General features: G+C 43.7%; 1 protein-coding gene across 4 annotated transcripts in view; it reads left to right on the forward strand.

The window, feature by feature from the left end:
• The first annotated feature begins 440 nt into the window (after positions 1-440).
• ZNF385B (zinc finger protein 385B) overlaps positions 441-24,376 on the forward strand; it is a 197,033-nt gene continuing 173,097 nt past the window's right edge. The window contains exon 1 of one of the 4 annotated variants that reach the window (XM_081178529.1): positions 441-571. Coding sequence is in view for 1 of the 4 variants with exons in the window: in XM_081178532.1 (XP_081034658.1) it covers positions 1,588-1,657 (70 nt within the window). In the remaining 3 variants the exon portion in view is untranslated. Of the gene's footprint in view, positions 572-880; positions 906-1,311; positions 1,425-1,576; positions 1,658-24,376 lie in introns of those variants that run through there. The other 3 variants (XM_081178534.1, XM_081178530.1, XM_081178532.1) reach the window with 3 other exon arrangements.

Below are 24,376 nucleotides of genomic sequence, written 5' to 3' on the forward strand. Positions count from 1 at the left end.
CACTTCACGAACCCATAACTGATTGAGCAAGCTTATTTATTATCCTCCGTCAAATGTGTAGGGGCAGGGGTGCCAACTTGAATAAAACATTGGGGGGGTCCAGGTAAGAACCCCACATAATTGACCACAAGACGCGGCACACGCAAACCATTTGAATGGCAATGCCCACCAACTTGGGGGGGGGGGCAGCGCCTTCAAATATTTTATTGGGGGAGCCATGGGCATAGACTGCATTTATTTTAGGGGTGCAGAACTGCGACGCAGTTGGTCAGTCAGTTAAGTATTTTTATTTATTTACTTGATTTGGGGGCGGGGGAGCTGCGTCCCCTTGCTACGCCCATGGGGAAAAGAAGGGACCTCCTTCCCTGGGAGTTGGCTCCTATGGGGCAGGGGCGCAGGGTGTATTTCAAAGGCAGCCGGGAGCGACGGAATTACCGTGAGAACCAGAAGAGAAGAGTCCCGCGCAGCTTTTGGGCACCATGGAGCCCTCTTGGAACAGGTGCAGGAGGAGGAAAAGTTGCAGAAGGGCTCACTCACTCAGCGTCTTCAGGAACGCAAGACGGTGGCAAAGGTGGGGCTTCCCTTTCCCACCCGCCTCCCGTCTACATTCCGACTCCCCCCCCCTCAGCACCCTGCGCGGGCGCGCCTTCTCCCCTCACCTGCTTGGCGAGGGTCGTTCGGGGGCCCAGGCTGTGGCAGGCGCATGCGCTTGGCGGGGACCAAGCCGGCGCCGTCCCCCCCTTCCGAGGTTGGGGCTGGCGGCTTGCTGTTGGGACGGGCAGCTGCACGCGCGCGCGCTCCCCCACCCCCCACCCCGGCCCTCCGCGCGCCAAAGAGCTCGCGCGCCCTGACACTCACACATGCGGACCGGCTGCGGAAACGGGCAGCAGCAGCGCCTGGTCGAGGTAAAAGAGGGGCTGGGCAGGCGGGAGCGCACCTGGCAGAATCTGCTCGCCCTCAACTTTGACGCGCTGAGGGGAGGAAGAGCCGCGGTTGGGAATGCTGCCTCTTTCGCCTGCTTGTTTGCTTGCTTGCTTTGCCTTCGAGGACAGGCGGGAGGCGAACCCCCCCCCCCAAAGAAAAACCCCAACCCACCCCTTGCCCTCTCCCCCGTCAGTCCCGGCGGCGCGAAAGCGAGGCTAGCCCACCGAGCCGCGCGCCAACCCAGGCGGTGATTTGTCCGCTGGCGAGGCTGCGCGAAGGGCGCCCAGCTGCTGCTCCTGCAGGCAGCCGGAGAGCGAGCGAGCGAGCAGCATCCCGGGGCGGAGTGTGAGGGGAAGAGACGGCAAAGAGGCACCGGCGGCGGCGGCGGCAGGTCAGTGCAGGCGGCTGCTGTGGGGGCGCCTGGCCGCGCCTTCTTCGTACCTCTCAGCGCCGGGCGCGCTGCCTTTCCTCGGAAAGTTTTGGCTGCGTTGGGCAAAAGCGTAAGAGCCGCTTCTTCTTCCCTTGGACTCGGCGGGTGGGAAATTCCCGCGTTCCCCGCATCTCTCTCTCTCTTTCTCTCTCTCTCTCTCTCTCTCTCCCCCCCCCCCCCCGTGTTATCTCCTCCTCGCTTGTTTCAGGCGGGCGCGGAGTTCATCATTTCTCATGTCTCTAAATAGGTCAGTGTCTGCAAACCGTGTCAGGTTTGCAGAGCCCACGGGTGTGTCGCTGAAAGGTAGGAGAACTTAAGGGGGAGAACTGAAGAAGCATGGGATTTATATCGGCGTGGGGGGGGGGTAGCAGGACACCCACCTGTCATCTTCCTCTGTCTGGCTCTGCCTAGCCGATTGGGAAGGAAAGGTCTCAACAACAATTGTTTAAAATTACTTCCTTTTGACCCCGAGTGGTCAGAAAAAACCTGTCAAAATCTTTCTACAAATTCTACTTTTAGTTAACTATTTTCATTTACAGTATTTGCTTGATTTTTTTGGAGAGGCAGCTGCCCCCTGCCCCCCTGGCCACACCCATGGGGAGAAAAGTGTGTGTGTGTTTAGGAAAGAGAGAGAAAAATCTTTGCTTGGAGGTTTCTTGTAGACTTTGGTTTTCATGTTGAAGGAGAGAGAGTTCCTTTTGGCAGTCCTCTTAGCCTCACTTGACTCCTAGCGCTTTGCTTTTTTTTTTTTTAAGCTCTGGTTGTTCTTGGAAGGAGGAATTTCCTTCGTAAATGAGGAATTAGCCTACTTTGAGGAATCATCCTTGATGATCTAATTACAGTGCAGAGATGTGTGTGTGTTTGAGGTTTGAAGCTTTCGCAGTGAGGAAGGTGCACGTAGTTGCCGGACCACAGGCCATGGGTCTTGATGCCAGGGCTGGCCCAAGACATTTTGGCACCTGAGGCGGACCCCCAAATGGCACCCCCTTCCCGCCAGTGAAGAAGGGGTCAGGGAAGATCTACATCAGGAACAAGTGGTGTGTGTTGGGTGGAGAGATTGACAGCAGGACCTGCTGCCTTGGTTGACCCTGCTGCCTGAGGTGTTTGTCTCACCTTGCCTCATGGGTGGGCCGGCCCTGCCTTGTGATTTAGCTGTCGATTTCAAGGGGCATAATGGTAAAGAAGAATGTGATATCTTGCTACCAAGTGCGCTTTCTCTGGAGGAGGATTTCTCAGAAACACGTGGCTCTCAGTAAAGGAACAAATCAAAAAGTGGAAGCTTGTTGCTGTTTATTATGCTTTCAATAAGTTTTTTTTTAAATGCCCATGAGCATAAGAGATTTCAGAAACAGCTGATGCAGCAGCAAGCTCTGTGCAGGATTATTCCGCAATAGTGCCTTCTCATCTACCAAGATGCACTAATTCGCAAATGATGCCAGCAGCAACAACAAAAAGTTATTTCCCACCAACCACCCTAGCTGTGTCGTCAAGAAAAGTCTGAAGGTTATGGAGGATTTGTAACCTTATAATCAATTCAATAGAGGGAACATGGGAAGGCAGCCAGCTGTTGACAAAATAAGTTCAGGATAAATTTAGAAATGTTTATCTCTTGCTGAAACTGATGCATTTTTATTTTAACTTTCTCTTTGATGTCTCATGGCTTATAAATAAAAAACGAAGAATAAAATAGTGAGCTGCTGTTATCAGGATTGTAAGATACATGCACTCGTGGCAAACATCATTACTGATTTATCTAAGAATACATTTACACTGACTTGGTTTATAAAATGTAATGTTTAGCATAAGGTGTTTGCATATCAGGTGCGTGTTGATTTGGAGGTGAGATATCATTGGGAAACGCAGCACTCCCACTGTGAGGGCTCCGGGACTAGAAGGGAATGCTCTGGCGAGAAGCTCAAATAATTGGATAAAAGGTAGTACAGCATGCTGTCCCTGGATCCCTGCTTAGGAAACATCTGGCTAGTAAGCAATTGCAACACATGGTCTTCCGGACTCCACTTTAGTTAATTGCTCAAAGAAAGAGTACACAAGTTTCTCCCTTTTAGTTAATAGAACTCCTTCAGAGCTGTAAATTAATGAGGAGAGGGTCTCTAACATACTGCCCATCTCCTAGTCTTTGGCCGGTGTAATCATGCAAGTGTGGAAAGGTTGTTTGCTTAGCAATAGCTGTACCATCAATGTCCAGGATAGATTACAGTGATTTTTGTTCTTATAAAATTCCTGTTTCAAAGGGTGCGAGGAAATAACTTGGTTAGAAATATACAGGGACTTTACACAGCTGTTTAGTAGGACTCTCCAAATTTAAAAAGGTAAAATGTATGAATTCACACAATTATGCTGATAGCAAGCATTTCATGCCTATGGCGCAAGGTCAGACAACATTAATGTTTACATTTTCCAGATAGCTATATTATTAGAATGAAGAAATGGGAAAACTGAGTTGAAAAAGTGTACTGATATGATAGTACCGTATTTTTCGCCCTATAGGACGCACCGTCCCATAAGACGCACCTAGGTTTTTTGGGGGGGAAATAAAGGGGAAAATATTATTTCCCCCCCCCCCAGGCGTGGGGCTGGGGCAGCCCGAGCTTCCCCCGACCCCAGCCCCCAAACAGGCAGCTCTCTGCAAGCCGTGGGAGCCCAGCGGTGGCTCCCGCTGCTTGAGAAGAGGTCCGTGAAGCCTGGACGCGCTGAGATCAGCGCGCACAGGCTTCGGGATGCCGGCAACTCTCCCCAAGCAGTGGGAGCGTTCCCGCTGCTTGAGGAGAGATCCGCAAAGCCTGGACGCGCTGAGATCAGCGCGCGCAGGCTTCGGGATGCCGGCAACTCTCCCCAAGCAGCGGGAGCGTTCCTGCTGCTTGCCGAGAGGTCCGCGAAGCCTGGAGAGCGAGAGGGGTCGGTGCGCACCTACCGCTCTCGCTCTCCAGGCTTCAGCGAAAGCCTGCATTCGCCCCATAGGACGCACCCACATTTCCCCTTCATTTTTGGAAATCTCATGCAGGAAATCTTATAGGGCGAAAAATAACGGTAACTATGGAGGTCAAGTGGGTTGTCTGACTAGACCATGTACCTTGTTGAGTTATTAAACATAAAAGTGTCTTGCCTTTAGTGTGGGTAGGGAATAAATATTTCAAATGTTTTAAATATTTCAGATATTAAGGTGGTGTTGACCTGCAGTTGGTAACAATTTGCTATCCTCTCCTGTGCATTCTCTTATCAGAGATAGGCAGTTTAGCAGTCATTCCCATCTATTTCTCAGGAGTGAGTTCTGTTCATTAATTAGACCAGGTGTGGGGAAACTTTGGTCCTCCACCAATTGCTGAACAACAACACCAGAGGATAGCTCAGTTGTTGGAGCATGAAACTCTTAATCTCAGCGTCATGGGTTTGAGCCCCACGTTGGGTGAGATTCCTGCATTGCAGGGGGTTGGTCTAGATGATCCTTGTGGTCCCTTCCAATTCTATTATTCTACCTTCTGTCCAACTCTCCTCATCCCTGGCCATTAGCCATGCTTGCTGGGACTGATTCAGACCTGTAGTTCAGCAACATCTGGAGGGCCAAAGCTGATGTCAATCAAACAGATCCATCTAAGCACAAGAGAGAGGTATCATCAGGTTCAGGAGAGCCCTGACACGTACACAATTACATAAACATTTAAAATTAAAATTGCAGGGCAAAAACCCCAACACAGGGGAAAAGAGAGAAAGAGAGCCCATGTGTGCAGTTGCATGGAAGAAAGCAAAGGAAAAGAAGGAAGGAAGGGACACAGGAACAATAATGTCTCCTCAAGTGGTGTGACTTTCCTACTATGGGCAACCACCCTGCCTGAGAAGGGGTGGCTTTGAAGGTGCAGATCAGGCCAGCTAACAGCTTCAAAGGTTTTTCTTCCTCGAGCAGCATTTTGTTTTGCTTCCTCACTTGCTTATAATTAAAAGTACCATAACAAGCAGGATAGTTTCTGAAAATAAATGTTCACTTCTTGAATATAAAAATACCATTTGCTGTTTGCACCCTTTCTCCCTGAGAATAAAGGAATATATTGACTCATAGGCACTTTATGTCCTTTTAGTTCCAAACTCTCTCTCTCGCCCCCCTCTAATTTTAACAGTTTTATGCACATTTATTTCCCACCCTTCTTTTCCATTTCCCATGACTAATGAAGGCAAATAATGAAAACGGCCTGAGAGATGCTGTGGTAGATGACTTAAGCAAAGTTTTAGAAGGGAGAGAAATACACACACAAACACACTGCATGAGATTTCATCTGTCTTAAGGAGTTTCAAGGATTTCCTATCAATGCCGCAGCTTTTCAGTCAGCAAATTGACCAGGAATTGTGCCGTTTTAAAGATTATAAGGTCTGATTCCGTAAGGCAGTTTTGCCTAGCCTCAGTTTTATCTGAGTCTCCTTTACAAAGCAGGTGAGGCTCTTCATCTTTGAGAAATTAGCTGGTGCCAGCATGTAATTGGGTACGGAAGTTCAGTAGAAGGTTATCCCTAACATACTCTAGTTAAGTTGCAAAGATCAGGCCAGCGTTATTTATTCAGAAGAAAAGAAAGGTGTCACAGTCTCAGCATCATTTTCATGCTTAAGTTCCCTTGTACTTGTGTGGCACCTTGCAGGCAGGATGCATTTAACTCGACTAGTGAGCTTTCTTCTGTTTTAAGCGAACAGGTCTACCCTTGATAAAGCTGAATCTCCTATAGTTTTCTTAAGCATTCTAAGGAATGCAATAATTTGCTATTGAGATTTTAATAGTAAAATCAAATAATGATGTATTGTGGTTGACATACACTGAGAAGCATAGTGAGGATTGTGCTGAATCCCCTTTTTTCTTATGGTTGAAGGTGGCTAACAATATGCAGGAAGACATCAAACATTCATTAAAAAGACAGATCCAGAATATTATATAAACTAAACTATTGAGAATTGAAAGTTTTCCTGAAGAGTGGGTGGGTGCAGTGGCGTAGCGTGGGGGGTGCAGGGGGGGCCGGCCGCACCGGGCGCAACATCTGGGGGTTAGGGTTAGGGGGCGCAAATCCACAGGTTAGGGGGCGCAAATCCACGGGTTAGGGGGCGCAAATTACTTGCCTTGCCCCGGGTGCTGACAACCCACGCTACGCCACTGGGTGGGTGGAGGCTATAAAGAGCTTTATTTTGCAAAAATAAAATAAAATGGTAATTTGAATAGATGCACATTGAAGTGAATTGTGTTTTGCATTCTCTAAGTGACTTTGCTGGGTTCTTTTCAGTGGCAACCCAAATGGAGCAGCTTACTGCAGTAAATAGTTGAGGCTACAAAAACGTCGGTGACAACTGCAAAGCCCTTATAACTCCCAGAAACCCTAGCGCCTGTCTCAGCAGATGCAGACAATTAGATAATAAAAAAGCTTTCATCTCTCTTGTACTGGATGTCCAGTGAAAACATAATGTTGGAGATGGTAAGAGCAGTTTGACAATAGCTAAAGGAGGGGCAAGTTTATACTTGCTCATAACTAAACGAATTTATTTATTTACAACCTTTTTTTGTGCCGCTCAGTAACAGTGTTCTCTGGAAGGCTTACAACGATAAAACATTAAGGTATAATACCAACCAATAAAGCAATAAAAAGCAACATAAAATTTCAGTAACAGCAAGTAAGTTGGCATAATAAAGTACATGGAGGTCTGTATTCAGTTGGTTAAGGTCCAAAAAGCCTGGGTTTTTTTGTGGGGAGAGGGGTGGGGGTTTTCACCTGGTACTGAGAAGAGTATAAAGAGCCACTTTCGGAGGACACACTATACTTGTGCGGATGCCTGATTATCGTCTTCCAAAGCAACTACTCTATTCCAAACTTAAAAACGGAAAGCGTAATGTTGGTGGTCAGCAAAGGAGGTTTAAAGACTCTCAAGGCAATTCTAAAAAAAATGTAGTATAAACACTGACAAATGGAAAAGACTGGCTTGCGAGTGCTCCAATTGGAGAACAGCCTTTACCAAAGGTGTCATGGGCTTTGAAGACACTCAAACTCAGGATGAAAGGGAGAAACACGCTAAGAGGAGGCACACTTGGCAAACCCTTACCATGATCAATTCCTGCTTAGGAACCTATGTCCCCACTGTGGAAGGACATGTGGATCCAGAATTGGCCTCCACAGTCACTTACGGACCCACTGTTAAAACCCTGTTTTGGAACAAAATCTTACTCGGCTACGAGTGATTGCCAAAGAAGAAGATACATGGGGTGTCATTACGCATATGAAAACCCTTTCCCCAGGATCCACCACACCTGACGTGCATGCCCAGCAGTGATCTCAGAGTCTCAGAGGATTAGAGATGCCCAGGAGAAAAACAGATAAATGATATACCCACCCCCACAGTTTTCCAGGTATCTTCCTCGTCTTCCCCCGACCTTCACATCTCCAGTCTGGATAGGTACATGAAGAAGCAGATGCACATACGATGCACAAAAGCTTTTATTTGCTGCCTTCATCTATTTAAGTATTGCAATCAGACGTTGATTCCAGATTGGCACTGCTGCTCCCAAAGTGTTGTGGGTGGGGTATAGATCTCAGGGTCATCAGCATATTGATGCTCTCTCTCTCAAAATCTTCAGCTGGTCTCCAGGTTTTGCATTAGTACAGTGCATTAGTACAGTTTTGCATTAATACTGTGGTACCTCGGTTTACGAACAGTCCTGTTTATGAACTATTAGGTTTACAAACTCCACAAAACCAGAAGTAGTGTTCCGGTTTGCAAACTTTACCTCAGTCTGTGAACGGAAGCCGAACGGTGGAAGGGCACCGGCGGCAGGAGGCCTCATTAGGGAAAGCACGCCTCAGTTTAAGAACGGATTTGGTTTCAGAACAGACTTCCGGAACGGATTAAGTTTGTAAACCAAGGTACCACTGTACTAAGAAAAGTATCAGGTCAGTTCCTGTGGGAAAGATATACAGTGGTACCTCAGGTTAAGTACTTAATTCATTCCAGAGGTCTGTTCTTAACCTGAAACTGTTCTTAACCTGAAGCACCACATTAGCTAATGGGGCCTCCTGCTGCTGCTGTGCCGCCGGAGCATGATTTCTGTTCTTATCCTGAAGCAAAGTTCTTAACCTGAAGCACTATTTCTGGGTTAACAGAATCTGTAACCTGAAGCGTATGTAACCTGAGGTACCACTGTATAATTTTAATATATTTTTAATCTCTTGTTGGAAGCTGCCCAGAGAGGCTGGGGAAACCCAGCCAGATGGGCAGGGTACAAATATTATTATAATATTATTATTATAATCACCCATCGCTACTGTCTGTTACAAAGTACCTGATTACAAGTGTACACACCAAACCTATGAAGCACATTTGAGCCACATTCTTCCCCTCAAAGTATTCTGGGCACTGCAGATTGTTTAGGGTTCCTGTGAATTGTAACTCTGAGGGGTAAACTGCAGTGCCCAGAATTCTTTTGGGGGGAAAGAATGTGTTTGGAATGTGCTTTAAAGTTAGAGTGTGTACACAGCCCACGTGAAGTACCTTGCTGAAGACTATGCACCAGATTATATGCTCTGTGTAAAATTTGATTTTACAGTGAAGTTTATTTGGTCCTGTGGGTAATGGAGTAAAAGACTCTTTTGATAATTACCGTAACTAGCCAGAGAACTGCCATCCTCAAATCTTTTTGGTTTTGTAAGAGGGCTTCCTTTATGGAATCACTATCTTATTCCATTTGGGTTTACTGGGTTGGTGTTCTCATTACAGTGCTAGAATGTGTGTGGAAGGTTGAAAGACTTACAATAACTTCACAGTTGTATGTGATGCCAGGCAAATATATCATTGGCTTGACATAAATTTATAATTTATTTCTAGCTTGGTTGTTTTTTTGAGCCAAAGCTGATGTGTAACTGACCATAAATTGCCATATGTGGTTTTCTCCCCCATTTTTAATACACAATCCAGTCAGTTAAGCACTTTTTTGATAATAAATTTTATTAGTTTTCAATTACAATAATCCAATAATAGCCACATTATTTATAACAATGCCAAATTATAATACCGTTACCAATACCAATCATTCAAATACCAAATTATGTAATTTAGGTGGCCCCCCCACATGCTAGAATTGATGGTTTGATGATTTGCTTTATTTCTGTGTTTCAAAATCTTATTAATTTCAATTACACTCCAGTCAAAATAGCAATCCCTTATACAACAACTGCAATATTAACGACTCCCAGTCGTATTGACACATTAAATGATTTATAAAGCTACAGGTGAAGCATTCAAACTATATCCTTGCTCTTCCTGTGTGCGGCAATTACCGTATTCTGTCTGTGATGTTTCTTTCTGTCCTTGTAAAATATTATGTCTATCTTTTCCTAGTTGTTGCTGTTCTCATTCATGCCTTGGGTGGAGCTAATATCCCATTATTGTTTCAGAAGTTCTCCATAGTTAAGCACTTTTTAGTGATGTGCAACTGAAGAGAAGATTTAGTTCTTAGCATCCTGGTAGGCTTGTATGGGAGAAAGTGTTCCTTCAGACTCTAAATTGTTTATGGCTTTATAAATCAGCAGAAGAACCTTAAATCTAACTTGGTAGCAAAGTGGTAGCCAGTGCAATTCTTTCAAAATTGGTGTGACACAATCATGGTAGGCCATAGCTGTCAACTTACAGATCTGAAAATAAAGGACCAGCAGCCTTGAAAATAAGGGACCAGCAGCCAAAATAAGGGACCTGCAGCCTCACCTGTTCCAGGCACTCCAGTCTTCCTGTCCTCCTGCAGTCTGGTCAAACTCATGCTGGTAGCTTCGAGAACACTGTCCAACCAACTTTGTAACCAGAGGTTCAACTGAATAGAATCTGAATTACATGCACCACAAGGCCTATGCAGCCTCAACTTAAAATGGCTCCCCGGCCTGGCTTTGCAATGCAAAGTTTGCAGCAGCACGTGCAACAAAATGGCGTCCAGCATTCAAAACCCCCCTCAGCTTGCATTAACTAGCCACACACAAGGCATGCAAGCGCCACACACACACCCCGTCGTTCTTAGACTTCTTATTGGGTGAGCAACACAGTTGGAGCCTCCCTCCTCCCTGGCCGGCAGGGAGGGAGGGAGAGGCGCTGCTTCCTTTGAAATATAAGGGACATCATTTAAGGGACATCCATCAATAAGGGACAGCAGCGGGACATGGCGCTGGAATAAGGGACTGTCCCTTCAAATAAGGGACACTTGACAGCTATGTGGTAGGCTCATCAGCTTCTGAATCAACCTTAAGAACAGCCCCTCATTAAAGGAGTTACACTAATCCAGTTTTGAAGTTACCAAAACATGAACCACTGCGGTGATGCCCATTGTTCCTGTCAGCTGAAGCTGGCAAAAGGTGCTCCTAGCCACCATGATCCACAGCAACAGTGATGAACCCAGAAGCACCCCCAGATTATGACCTGCTCCTTCAAAAGGACTGCAACCAGGTTCAGAAAATGTAACCTATCTAGTTTTCAGACATGGGAACAACCAACCAACAAGGTTTCCATTTTGCCAGGATTCACCTTCAGCTTGTGGGCCTCATCCAGCTCACAGCTGCATCCAACATTGGTCCAGGATCTATACAACCACATCTAATACAGGTGTAACAGAGGAATAGAACTGAGAGACATCTTGTTCCAAATCATGAAATGACTATTCCCAATGGCTTTATATGGAAGCATAGGAGCCAACTCCTAGGGACCAAGGTCCCTTCAGCCCCTCCGATAAAATATTTGAGGGTGCCAGCCCCCCCCCGTTGATGACCATTGCCATTCAAATGGTGTGTATGTGCCACGTCGTGTGATTGATAGGCAGGGCTTACCTCCCCCCAACCCCAATATCTTATTCAAGTTGTTGAACACGTGTTAAACAGCATTGGGACAAGAAGATGGAATCCTGCAGCACCTCCAGCATAATTGCATGGGGACTGAGGTACAGTCTTCCAGTGCCCCCTTCACACTCCCAACCCACAAAGCCACTCTGCTAAGATACCATGAATTGATGGTATCAAAATCCAGAATCCAGCGGGGTTACACTCTTCCACTCTTGATAAAAGCCAACCAGCAGCATGGTCAGGACCATCTCAGATCAGGCCTCAACCCAGACTGGAATGGGTTCAGATAATACATTTCCTCCAATAGTGCTTTTGTATGGGCTTCTCAAGCGCCTTCCCTCCACAAAGGGGATATTTGTGACCAGGCAGTAGTTACTATCACAGACCTCCAGGTCCAGAGCAGAGTTGCTATGACTTCTCCTTCATGAAAGGATGCATTTTTACCATGGTTAACCCCCCCCAAAAAAAAAACTTACTCAAATCAGCCACGATGGGCATGAGTTGAGAGAGCATGTAATCGGCTGAACAGTTATGAGCATATCCTCAGGCTTCAAGAGCTGAAACTGATCCCATAACACCAGACTAGATGCCGTGTTGCACGGTTTATCTAGAACTGCCACAAGAATGGCATCAGAGTCAATACAGAGATGTGGAACTTCTGTCCTCAAAGTATTCCTTACAAGCTTGTCACAGCAGACTAAAGACTCCTGACATCAGTTGCCTTGATGCTTAATTTTGTTTGGCTAGGCATGCTAAAATTGCATTTGAACTGAGCTCTGTACCTAAGTATATCTACCTGGCAGTAGCAAATGACAGTTTCCTTTAAAAATTGGAAAGTGTATAAATTCTAATTTCACAGTATCTAAGGGATGGAAGAGTAATGGAGACATAAGGCCTTTCTACAACCTTTGATGTATCTATCCGTAATTGAAAAAAGGAGAGAACAAAACTCGTGGTATCTTAATGCCTGGCCATTGAGTACTTCCTCCCATAATAGTTTAAGACATGTGTGTTCATAGATGCTTGGGTAATTATGATTAGGGTTTAATATTATAAAAATGTCATGTGGTAACTACCTAATAATTTTACAGAGAACTGCTTGTGCTTCTGCATACCACAGAATGTGCTTTATTAAGCTAAACATAATAATCCTGAATCCAATTAATCAAATACACTAACTTTCATTTTTTTATTGGCTTCTTTCCTGTGCCATGAACTTTTTTCATCTGAATTCCTGACACAATTGTTGTTTAATCTCAGAAGAAGTTACAATTTATTGAACTTTTGGCATGCACACTTAAAAGAGTTGTTATACATTCTGCACAGAGTTGTGATTTTTCTTATGCATCAGCTGAAAAACTGACAGTGTCTTCTATAAACAACATATTAATTGACATGTTAAAAATGCATTAGAGAACTTGAGCTGCTGAGGTTTGTAGATACACAGCGCTTGGAAACCAATCTGAGCACTTCAGTTCCACCAATTAGCATTGCTGCTAGCTTTATAACAATTGTCTACCAAGGAAACTTCTTTAGGTGTTAAGCATTGCTAATAATTTATCATTAAGATGATAAAGTCCTCTTCTGCGTTATGCTATTAAAGTGACAATTCATTGAAGCTATTTGGTCTGCTCTGATGATGACACAGCTAAAGCATACAATTTTCTATGTAAAATAAAAATGCATATGTGTGCAAGGAATATGCAACAACAAAATTAATACAAATAGCAAAAGAAAAATGAATGAAAAGAAAAACTCAATGCTGAAATGCCTGGTTATGTCTTATAATAATCAGTTCTCATCAGTCATATCATTCTGTTGTTCTTGGTTTCTATGCAGGAGTTACATCTTTTCTCCTAAGCCGTATTACATGGCGATAGACGAAGGGAAATCAAAACTGGCAGGAAACTTGCAGTCTTTACTGAAACAAATATAGAAACCATCAGGCAGGATTCAACCAAGTTGCTGTGTGCCTGGAGCAAGATCTGCTTTTGCAATGAGACTTCACCTTCTCTCCTCTTTCTGTGCCCTCCCACTGTCACCCCTAAATCTGGTCCGGAGAATTGGGGGGAAGGGACCAGGAGTCTGACTGCATGAGCAAACCTTACGTGCACACCCCATTTAGCGCTATGTTGAATTCCAGCCTGTATTATTAAATATTCTTTAGGAGGGCCTAAAGGTACAGATCATGGAGGATAATGTATGCTGAAGTATAGTTCTTTTGCAAGAAGTGGGCAGCAGTACAGTCAGTTCAGTGCTTTTTCTTTCTCAGTGCTTCAGTTTATTTCAGGAGAGGATTGTATGGCCACATATAATAATATATCACTCAACCTTTCAGTTAATTCATTGATCCAGTGAGCAGACTCAATATAAAATACACAAATCTGTTAACTATTTAAAATTACAGAAGGCGTACTTACACAGTGCTTGTCTGAAACCAGGAATATTACTACTTTCTGCATTATGTGGAAACTTGTTTGGGCTGGGTGAGTGAGTGAGTAAATGAATAGAATAGTTTTCTTGAATTTCTGGTGTGTTAATTTTTGGTGTGTTAATTAAGAGGGGTATGTCCCCCCCCCCAAAAAAAAAAATCTTGTTTAAAACAGAGCAAGCCAGCAATGTAAGCAGGTCCTTGGATAATTTGTTTTTAGAGACCAAACTGGCTACGTTGCCTCAAATGAAAGCTGAGATTATCAGTATTGTCCAATAGATGTCTCAGATGATCTCAGCTTTCACCCATGTGTCAAAATGCATTCGCCCCTCTCTCAGAGAATTATCTTCTGGAGGCCCTGAAAAGGGGGTAGCTCTGGTACTATGCCATGTGTTCATAACAGAACTGGACTGGAGACAAGGCACTGAGACAGGAATTAGAGGTGGGAAGAGATTGCAAGGCATGCACCTAGGAGGGAAGGAACTGAGTAAATATGCAAGTATTAAGTTCAAGGAGGGCAGTGGTGGATTCTGTAGATGTGGATGGCACAAGAAGAGACTATTATCAACTAGGAAAAAAGAGATTAGTGGTGACATGACAATAAATAGGGTGAGTGGTCTGTTGTTTAAATCAGGCTGTGAGTAGATTAATGCACTGTGTAAGGTCAGTAGCAGTGTCAAAAATCTTTTAAATCCCCATCCCCTCCCTTGTTATATGTCCCATTTCTCTTCTGCTACTTTTAATACCTTTGTATCTATTATATTTGGTTTCTCTTGACCCCCACCCCATCTTTAAGTTCAGTTCTTCATATTTCCACACCAGTTTGCAATTGTTTTATGTTTCAGAAGTTATAATGAAACTGGTCAGCATTTTGGTAAATTGCCCCCCCGTAACATACACATTTCCCCTAATATAGACACTTTTGCAAAGCAATTTTCCTTATACATCTTTGCATGTTGTTTTCACTGATATGCGCATTTAGATGCACATTTCAAACTAGTACATGCATTATTTACCCATTACTTGGTTGGAGAACTGCTTGCAACCCGTGTTTGGTACTGAATTGCCTGTTTTCATACCAAACAGGAAAGAGCTGGAATAGGTATCCTGAGAAAAATAAAAACACATGATAGACAACAGTTGGGGGGGTGGGTGGGGTATGTTACCGGTAGTTGATGAAGGCTGAAGAGGAATATGCTGTAGGAAGATCCATATTATTCTAAGTCAACAGAGAGAGCCGCTTCCTCCTTGTAGAAGGCAATCATGCCATAGCCTGTGGCTGTTCTTTTAGTAATTCTCACCTGAAGTAGATCGAATTGGAAATTTAGTTATTAATTCTGAAAGTGTGTATCTTGTGGGTTTACCTGTGTGACTGTTTTAGGTTTGGCCAAGAACAACAGAAGGAGTAGAGGAGCTGGAATTAGAATAGCAGCATGCAAGACCTTTTGGTGTATCTACCACAATTTCTGTCCCTCTGTAGTGATGCAATATTGGAGAAAGAAGGCAAAGTTCCACTATAGGTATCAGGATATGTAAATAGGAGGGAGATGTCCACTTATTATAAAAAGGTTCTGCATGCAGAGAGGCTGTAGCAAATTCTCCCCAATGTTTACTTGCTTGGCCTAAGGAAGGGAGTCATTTCTAAGAAGCCATGCTGCTTTGACAGCTATTATCCTATTCAAATCACTGATGCAGTAGGAGATACTGCAGAATAAATAGGAGTTTCAGATTAGTCTGTTAAATGCTCATTGCAAAAGTATTTGGGTTAAGTAGGTTAAGGCCTCCAGCCTTGCGAAAGGTGTTCAGATACTGGTTCTGTGAATACTATAGCTGGTGTTTGTATGCATTTTCCCACCAGTTGGTGTAAACTCCTCAGTTTTAAAAGTACAGTTTTACACTGAGCTTTTCCCGTATTTTTCTTTCACAGCTGGAGGGTTGTCTGGTTTAAATATACAAAAAAAACCTAAGAAGGGAGAGCAGGAGGGGCCTGGAAGTTGCCCATCTAGTTAGTACCTGGACTGAGCAGACACAGCTCACCTGAATGCAGTCTTCCCCATCATGGCGAGATGCATTGCATTTCTGTTTCAAATTATAATAATTCTTTCTAAATTAGCAGCTAGACATATAAAGTAGCCCATGCAAATATCCTGTGCCACATTTGGTCCTCTTTTTCTCTTTGAATGGTTAAATGGCTGTTTACTAATTAAGCAACGTGAGCTTTCTTTCCTTTTCCTTTTTATAAAAACCTAGACTCTGATCAGGCATTGAAGTAACAGCAAAACCATAGGCGAATGACCTAATCAGACAGTGAATCCACAAAGGAATAAATATAAATATCAATCTGACATCCTCTCAGCCGGCTATGGAAGGATCTATAACAAACTTACTGCTTCTCAGTAGAAATGAAAGAACCTTCAAAAACGTTTATTCACTGCAGAGACTTGTTACTGTGCTCAATTGTGTCTCGTGAGATAAGCTTTTTAAAAAATTGTTTTTATAAACAGACTATAAGTTTTCACAACACTCAGCTTGGAGCTATTAGCAATCGTGATGCCATCTCAAAGGCTGGTAACTTTCAATATTATTGGCATATGAATTTGATAAGCATTGGCACTGATCATGAGCAATGCGGCTGCTTCTTATTTTTTAAATCCAAACTGCTGCTTCTTGAAATATTTTTCTATGTGAAATATATTAACAGCACAAGCAGAAGGCTAAATTCTTGCTGCTAATCTATTGTATTTTCTTCACCAAAGTGTAGAATATAAATTACTTCCTTTGTTTTAGGAACAATTTTCCTGTTCTTCAGTGACTCCTTCTCCCTGAGTGGACCTTTTTTCATTGCAATTACTGCTTATTCTCATAATATTATAAGAAGAGCCATACTGGATACAGTCCGGAGATGGATTGGCACTTGCTGCAATTAGCATATTACACAGTTGTTCTCACAGAGCTGCGCTGGCTTTAAGCGTCATTTCAAACTCATTTCAAAGAGCTAGTATTGCTTTGCAATACATTAAATGGCCTGGGTCCTGGTTACCTTTTCCTGTGTGAAACCTGCCTGTATTCATAATCAGGGGCCCTTCTTCCAGGGTTTTCGAATCAGAGAATTGGAAGGGACCACAATCGTCATCAAGTCCACCCCCTGCAACGCAGGAATCTTTTTTGCCCAGTGTAGGGTTCGAACCCATGACCCTAAAATTAAGAGTCTCATGCTCTATTGACTGAGCTATCCTGCAGGCTGGAAGTTAATCAGTTTGCTGCAGGAAGAGCCCTCCAGTTGTGTCCCTTTCATTGTGAAACCCCTTTACTTAACTCAGGAAACACCTGATCTCCTTCATAAGCCAGGTAAAAACTTTCTCTGGTTTTGTAGCCTTGTTTTACTGTTGCTGTTTCATTGCATGGATTGTGTTATTGATTTATATGTTTATTTTAAATCCCATCCTTCTAGGTGGCTAACCCTAATCCTGTTGGAATGGGAAACACTTCCCTGTAGGTTCTGAACTGTATTTTATTTCGTGCAACAAAAACCTGGCTATGGCTGGTGTGCTTTACATTGCCTGCTGCTTAATGTAATTCTCCGCACAAGAAAACACCCTTAACGCGGTGATATTTTTCTGTGAAATACAGTGCATTTCGGATATTTTTTTTGTCATGCATAGCAATTCAAAATTATATGCTTAGCTGACCCTTTAATTAGTTCTCATTCTGTCTTACATGATTTATAGCTTCATGGTGCCTATGTTAAAAAAATGATATATGGCTTAATGAAGTGGAAAGCCAGTATAAGCTCACACCTCCAGTTAATTGGAGATGCCATGGTGTGCTGAGGGAGAAGGAAGTAGAAGTCAGCATCTCCCGCAGAGAGGACAGAATGGTCCAGCTTCTAGTGGTTTGAGATACTGAGTCATCTGTGCTCACAGTGTTTTTGTTCTTCTTTGTTTGTGTTTTTTGTTTTGTTTTTTTGCTTTCTTATATAAAGCGGCCGGGGGGGGGGTAAGGAGCAGAATCCAATGATCTCTGAATTCAGAACTGAGACCACCAGCAGTCCACTATGTCACAGTGATGATGACAAAAGACAATTTTCAGTTTCTGGAGGCTTTGTTGACGTTCGGGAGCTAGATGGACCTCCAGTTTGTTTCAGTGCAAGGGAGCTTTCTCTGTTTCTAAGCTGCTGCCTTAGTTACCTGACACAGCGGAAGCAGCGGTGGGGCATCTGTAACTAAACCTGCAGCTGCACATATGCTTCCTCATCCAAAAGAATTAATGTTCAGATTGAACTGAGAGGTGCACTGTGTGGAGGTGTTGTTAGGTTTCTGCATGCTCTGTAGAATGGAGATGTTTGTCAGTCAATATACTTTTGTTCTGGGCTGCAACTCATGCTTGAGAGCCTCTTAGCACATGGAAGGCCTGCAAGTTTTATATGGTGCACGTGGTGAGCAGGGCTGGGCAATATCTGGTTTTCAGCATTGTGATAGATCACCAGCTAAACATTGTGATGTACCAATATATTACAGTGTCTGAAATAAGGATGGAGCTATGTTGAGGTGTTGGCTGACTTCACGGTTTTCCCCACATCATGATTTTTTTGCACAACACACACATACTAGGGCTTGGCAAAAATCACATTGAATCCACATCACGATAACAATTTTATAATATTCAACATGCCGATGTATCGTGGATCACGATGTGTGTTTGTGCTGTGTAAGAATTTGCGATGTGGGAAAAACCATGAAGCCAGTGATTGCTTCTCTCAAGATTCCTTCTCCCCCTGTTGCTCTGTACTATAAAGTGACAGCTGTAACAATATGTTAAAGGTTAGTAAAAATTCATCAGTTTTAGACCCCTAAGTACAGTGGACGCTTGGGTTGCGAACGTGATCCGTGCAGGAGGCACGTTCGCAACCCGCAGCGCTGTGTCTGCACACGCGCGGGTTGCAATTCAGCCCTTCTGTGCATGCACAAAGTACGATTTAGTGGTTCTGCGCATGCGCGAGCGCCGAAACCCAGAAGTCACCCATTCCGGTACTTCCGGGTTTCAGCGCGTCCATATCCCGAAAACGCACAACCTGAAGTGCCTGTAAGCCGAGGCATGGCTGTAGTAGCAGTTCACCTCCACATCCTTATTTCAGACATTGTGATATACTGTATCAGTATATCACAATGTTTAGCTGGTGATATATCATCATGTTGAAGCAAGACATCACTCATCCTTAACACACATCATGATTTGCAATATACTGCCAGGTTGAAAATTATGAAAACAATGTCGCAATAAAAGTCAATCCTTCATTAGGCATAGCAAACCACAATGTCACAATATGGACTTCAAACCAGTTTTGGACAATATAATGATACATTGCCCAGCCCTAATGATGAGCAGCTCTCACATGTTGAGACTGGTATGTACAACCTCTATACATGTTCAGTTTAAGAGACTTCCAATGTGGCTTTAATAGAAGCTTAATATAAAAATTAAATGTCTCAGCGATAAGCAATTTCAGCCTGTTACTTCGCAGCATCCCTTTTTGTTCACTCAGCACCATCAGGCAGACGTTGGTAATATAAGGCATCATCTAACCTATGTTGTCTCATTCGCCATGGCTGCTGAAGCTCCTATATATACTGAGTCAAATCACGAGTTTAAAAATTACTGAACGTAAAGCTGCCACATGTAGAAAAGTCAACCAATAATACTTTTGTCCTTGCATTTGGGCCTCAAAAATTACAGGCCTCCTCGTAAGCAAGTGAGCTGAGTAGATTTTATGTCACTTGCCAAGGTAGGAAGTAGAGTGCAGGCATCAGTAAGTGGGATTAAGCAGCCTGCGAGTTTATTGAAAATAAAGTAAGTAGATTGCATGGTCAAAGCAGGCATTTTGCTTTCTAGTGCAATAACTTTGAGCAGCTTTTGAGCATGATTAGTGCTTTCCTCTCTTGCACTTCATTTTTCTGTCCTCTGCAGAATGAGGCACGAATTACGGGGTGGGGGGGTGGAGCTCTGATTCTCTGCAGCAAGGAACCATGAGTTTCAACATGATACACACACAAAAGGAAATGCAACACTTAACCAACGTGCACTCAGAGAGGAAGTGTAATATATGAAGCAACATTTTAATCTGTATAAATACCACCTAAAACTGATTATAACCTCACATTTCTTAGGCAAAGGGTGATTCCACACCAGGCGCTTAGTGTGAGATTGCAACATTTTGTTTATTGGATTATTACAAGGCAAGGTTGTTGTGGAAGGGAAGAAAAAAACACCCTTCTGCATAGTCCCTGCTATCCCCACTTTCCTCAAACCAGAGAAAGTCCAACCTTTTGAGAAGAGCAGTATAATTGCTGCTGTTGTGTTAGAGTTGCTGCAGGTGGAATTCCTGATTCGGATCTTGAGCAGGGTAGAAATGATTTTGCTCTCCAACACAGGAATGAGTTTAAAAGCTGTACTGGAAACAGTCTTAAAATAGCTACAAATAAATGTTACAAAAATATAAAGTAACACATTGCTCTTAAACAAGCAAAATGCAGGACAAGTCAGGTGGGTAGGGATTGGCGGGGGGCACACATGCTTTTATGACACCAGGTCCCACTCCCCTTGTGGAGGAGTGTTCTCTGCATTTGGCTTCCTGCCTCCTTTACCACTCTGGCCCTGCTCTTCTCCTTGACTCACATAGACGAGCAAGGGCAAGGGGTAGATGGCCAGCTTCCACACGTGACTTGAGCCAGCTTCTCACCCGTGCCGGTGTCAGAAGAGACTCCAGCATGAAGGAGGAGGTGGAGGAGAAGTCAGGTTGGGGCAGTGGAGGGGGCCAAGTGCCAGTGGATATGTACCATGCTACACTGGCAGCGGCTAAGGAGGAGCAGCAGTCTCTCTATTGTTGCTCAGGCTGGGCTCCTCGTCAGCCGTACCCACAGCAACACAGCTACCATTTGGGGCTGGCTGAGCTCGAATATGTCTAAGTAGGACAGGAGACACTTTTGTCCCCAAATGGGGTGATCCCATTTTTTTTTCTAGGGATGGGTGGCAACCCTACTGCCCCTTGCCTCCTCCCCCTTTTGTGACGTTTTGGGACACTTCTGGGTTTGGCGCAATGTGTGCGTGCATATTGCATGTACGTAAATGGGGTGTTGCCCGTACAATACAATGTAAAGGTAGTTGAAATGCAGAGTCGAGGAATAAAAGGCAAGAAGTCTTCCTCTGAAAAAGTCTTGCCCAAAGGAAGCAAATAAATAAAATGACCACAAAGGCAATGCAATTGGTGGCAAAGCAAGCAAAGAAGGAATCTGAAAAACAGTTTGTAGCCTTTCAGTCCTCTATGTTTCATTTACACACACACACACATACCGCTTTAAAATACAAGGGCTCAGATTTGCAGGGTCACTCATAGCGTTTTGTGCATGCTCAGGGTTTTTTTCATCTCCTCACTTCTTTAGGCAGCTGCCTCTCCCCCAAGGGTCAAGAGGAGCACATCACCACCTTCTGAGGTGCCAGAGGCTGTTGTCTCCTTCACAGGAGAGCTGTGTGCACACGCATTAACCTCCCTGGATGCCAGCCTTTGAGCTTATTGAGTTGCCTAGTCTGTTTCCTGTAACCTTGCTTGTGTCAGCTGAGACTGTTCTGTCGCTTGATTATATTATAAACTCAAGGTCTTATTTCCCAGGCAAAGACCCTGCGTGACTGTATGTTTGATGTGCGTATATATAGCTTCAAGCGCCTTCTTGATTGTTGTTTGTTTCCGATTCATTGCCTTAGAGTCGAAGGATCTAAACTTCATGCACATGGAACACTGCTGCTTTTGTATATCAAGTAACACTGTATTAAAATGGATGAGCCTGTAATCTCACTTTCATTTCTGGTCTTGCAGCGATTTAAGAGTTCCTTTGCAAAGTCCAGCTCAGTTAAAGACAGCATGGGGTGGGTTTTTTTGCTGCTTGGTTTGCTACGGAGCAGCATGCATCTTAAGTGAGTGCATGTACATGGAGCGAAGTCATTTTGAACTAGTCGCATTTTTATGCTGAATCCTGCTTCATAACATTATGGAATGTCGCTGTCATATGCTGAAGCAGCGATAAGATAAGCACTGCTGAGCATGTGCAGAGTGCTTTCTCCTCACACGGAGCCATAGCAGCAACAACAGCAGCCAAAGTACTGTGAAATGAGTTATGTGAGCCCAAGCTGTGAAACTGGGCTGTGAAATAAGGCAAATTCTGTTGGACTTCTAAGGCAAACTCTGCATCTTCTCTGCCAATGCAAGCGTTTCAATACCAAGGACGCAGGGACTTCTTCTTCTTAGGCTTGACCCCAGTCAAAAAGAAAAAGAAATTTAGGACTTCCTCTAGAGTATTGATATAAAACTTTGTTTTTACAAAATGCTGCCTCAGCATCCATCCCTTTGTAGTTGCTTGTCTGTTAAGCTCTGCAGTAACATGCTGCAAATCTGTGGTTATGCAGATTCATTTTCTCGGATTAATTTACTGACAGAGGAGTCTTTCATGGCTCCAACTCTCCACTCCTCCTAAGTGGATTACCCTTTAATTAAAAAGCCACACCTACTCTTTGTTGTGGTATATTTTAAATGCTCCCCACCCCCTTACTCCTGTGTTATAAAATGGGCACTCCCAATATTCAGAGTGTGGAATGAGCTTGATTACAACATTAAGCAAACTTCTTTAAAAGGTCTAGGAGTCTGTGCCGCTGTTTGCACTTGCCACTGCTTACAGCTTTTGTGCAACGTGTGTGCTCTCATTGTTGCTTTGTTCAGAAGAGCCTTAAACACACAGCATCATCAGCATCATCATGGCGATATATCTTTTGTATTTGCTATCTGTCATAAAATGGAAAAAAACTGGAAACTGTACTTTAGGACTCTAAGGATTAAGGTTTATCTGTCTCCATAAAGGACACAAATCATCTAGATTAGAAGTAATCTGATTGTATTGAGGCACAAATTATAGCACAAAGGCTGTTCAAGTGGGTTTAAGTGTGCAGGGCTGGTAAACACCATATGACCACTGATTGGTCCATGGAAGAGTATTAACCGAAAGATAATGATGGATTTTAATCCAAATCCCTAAAGCACAGCAGCTGCAGTTCCCAAATGAGTTTGCTCTCTCGGTCTGAGTTTTTCAAACACTGATGTACTGTGTTCCTAGTTCATGTCTCAAGAGAGAGTTAATTTGAATAATTCTTTGCTCTTATACTGAGCAGGTTTGTTTGTTTCTCCAGTAAGGTCCGCCCTTGCTTCTGTTTATAAATTGATCAGAGTTGGCCATATCTCTAAGCACAATCTAGGAGAGGGGATTTTGTTGTACAGTGGTACCTCAGGTTAAGTACTTAATTCGTTCCGGAGGTCCGTACTTAACCTGAAACTGTTCTTAACCTGAAGACCACTTTAGCTAATGGGGCCTCCTGCTACTGCCGCGCCACCGGAGCACGATTTCTGTTCTCATCCTGAAGCAAAGTTCTTAACCTGAAGCACTATTTCTGGGTTAGCGGAGTCTGTAACATGAAGCGTATGTAACCCGAGGTACCACTGTATCAACCTGTTCCCTGTGTCTCGCACTCCTTCTTTTTTAATACACATTTAATAATTGTGAAAGAATCAAATAATAATAATAATAATAATAATAATAATAATAATAATAATAATAATAATAATATAATATTATTTGTACCCCGCCCATCTGGCTGGGTTTCCCCAGCCACTCTGGGCAGCTTCCACAAAGACCAAAAATACACATCAGGCTTGTTCCCTGATGAATGGCATTGAAAAGCAATGTATATACATACTTAACATACTGCTCTGAAAAATCTTATAATAATGTTATTGCTGCTTGCAGTATAGATGTAGTTTCTTACTGCCCTGTCCCCTTGCAGTCTGCAGTAAAACTGCATTTCTTTAGATTTTGGGCGGTTTCTTCAGACTGGACATAGGGGGGGAAATGGACTCTTTTTTCCTAGAAGGCAGATAAAAAGGGATAACACAGTATGTGTGTGGGTATCTATTTGCTGGTGCCCATAATGTCACTTGAGCAAAAGTTTCTGAACTTGTTCTTCATCCCTGCAGCAGTTTTGCCACTGTTTGCAAAGGCTATATAACTTTGTTATATAGGAGCGTCTCCACCCCCATCGTTCTGCCCGGACACTGAGGTCCAGCACCGAGGGCCTTCTGGCAGTTCCCTCACTGCGAGAAGCCAAGTTACAGGGAACCAGGCAGAGGGCCTTCTCGGTAGTGGCGCCCTCCCTGTGGAACACCCTCCCACCAGATGTCAAAGAGAACAACAACTACCAGGCTTTTAGAAGACATCTGAAGGCAGCCCTGTTTCGGGAAGCTTTTAATGTTTGATGTATTATAGTATTTTAATATTCTTTTGGAAGCCGCCCAGAGTGGCTGGGGAAGCCCAGCCAGATGGGCAGGGTATAAATAATAAATTATTATTATTATTATTTGTTATCTCTCATGCTGGCATCTTGGATCCTGGTGTATTAAGTTTCAGGGTCCTGGCTCTTGCTCATCACAACAGCATTAGAGATTAACATCCTATTCCCTTTTACAGTGGTACCTCAGGTTAATAGCTTAATTTGTTCTGGAGGTCCGTTCTTAACCTGAAACTGTTCTTAACCCGAGGTACCGCTTTAGCTAATGGGGCCTCCCACTGCAGCTGCGCCTCCGCCACACAATTTCTGTTCTCATCCTGAAGCAAAGTTCTTAACCCGAGGTACTAGTTCTGGGTTAGC

Source organism: Podarcis bocagei, assembly GCF_964188305.1.
Source record: "Podarcis bocagei genome assembly, chromosome: 1".
In the NCBI taxonomy this organism is placed as follows: Eukaryota; Metazoa; Chordata; class Lepidosauria; order Squamata; family Lacertidae; genus Podarcis; species Podarcis bocagei.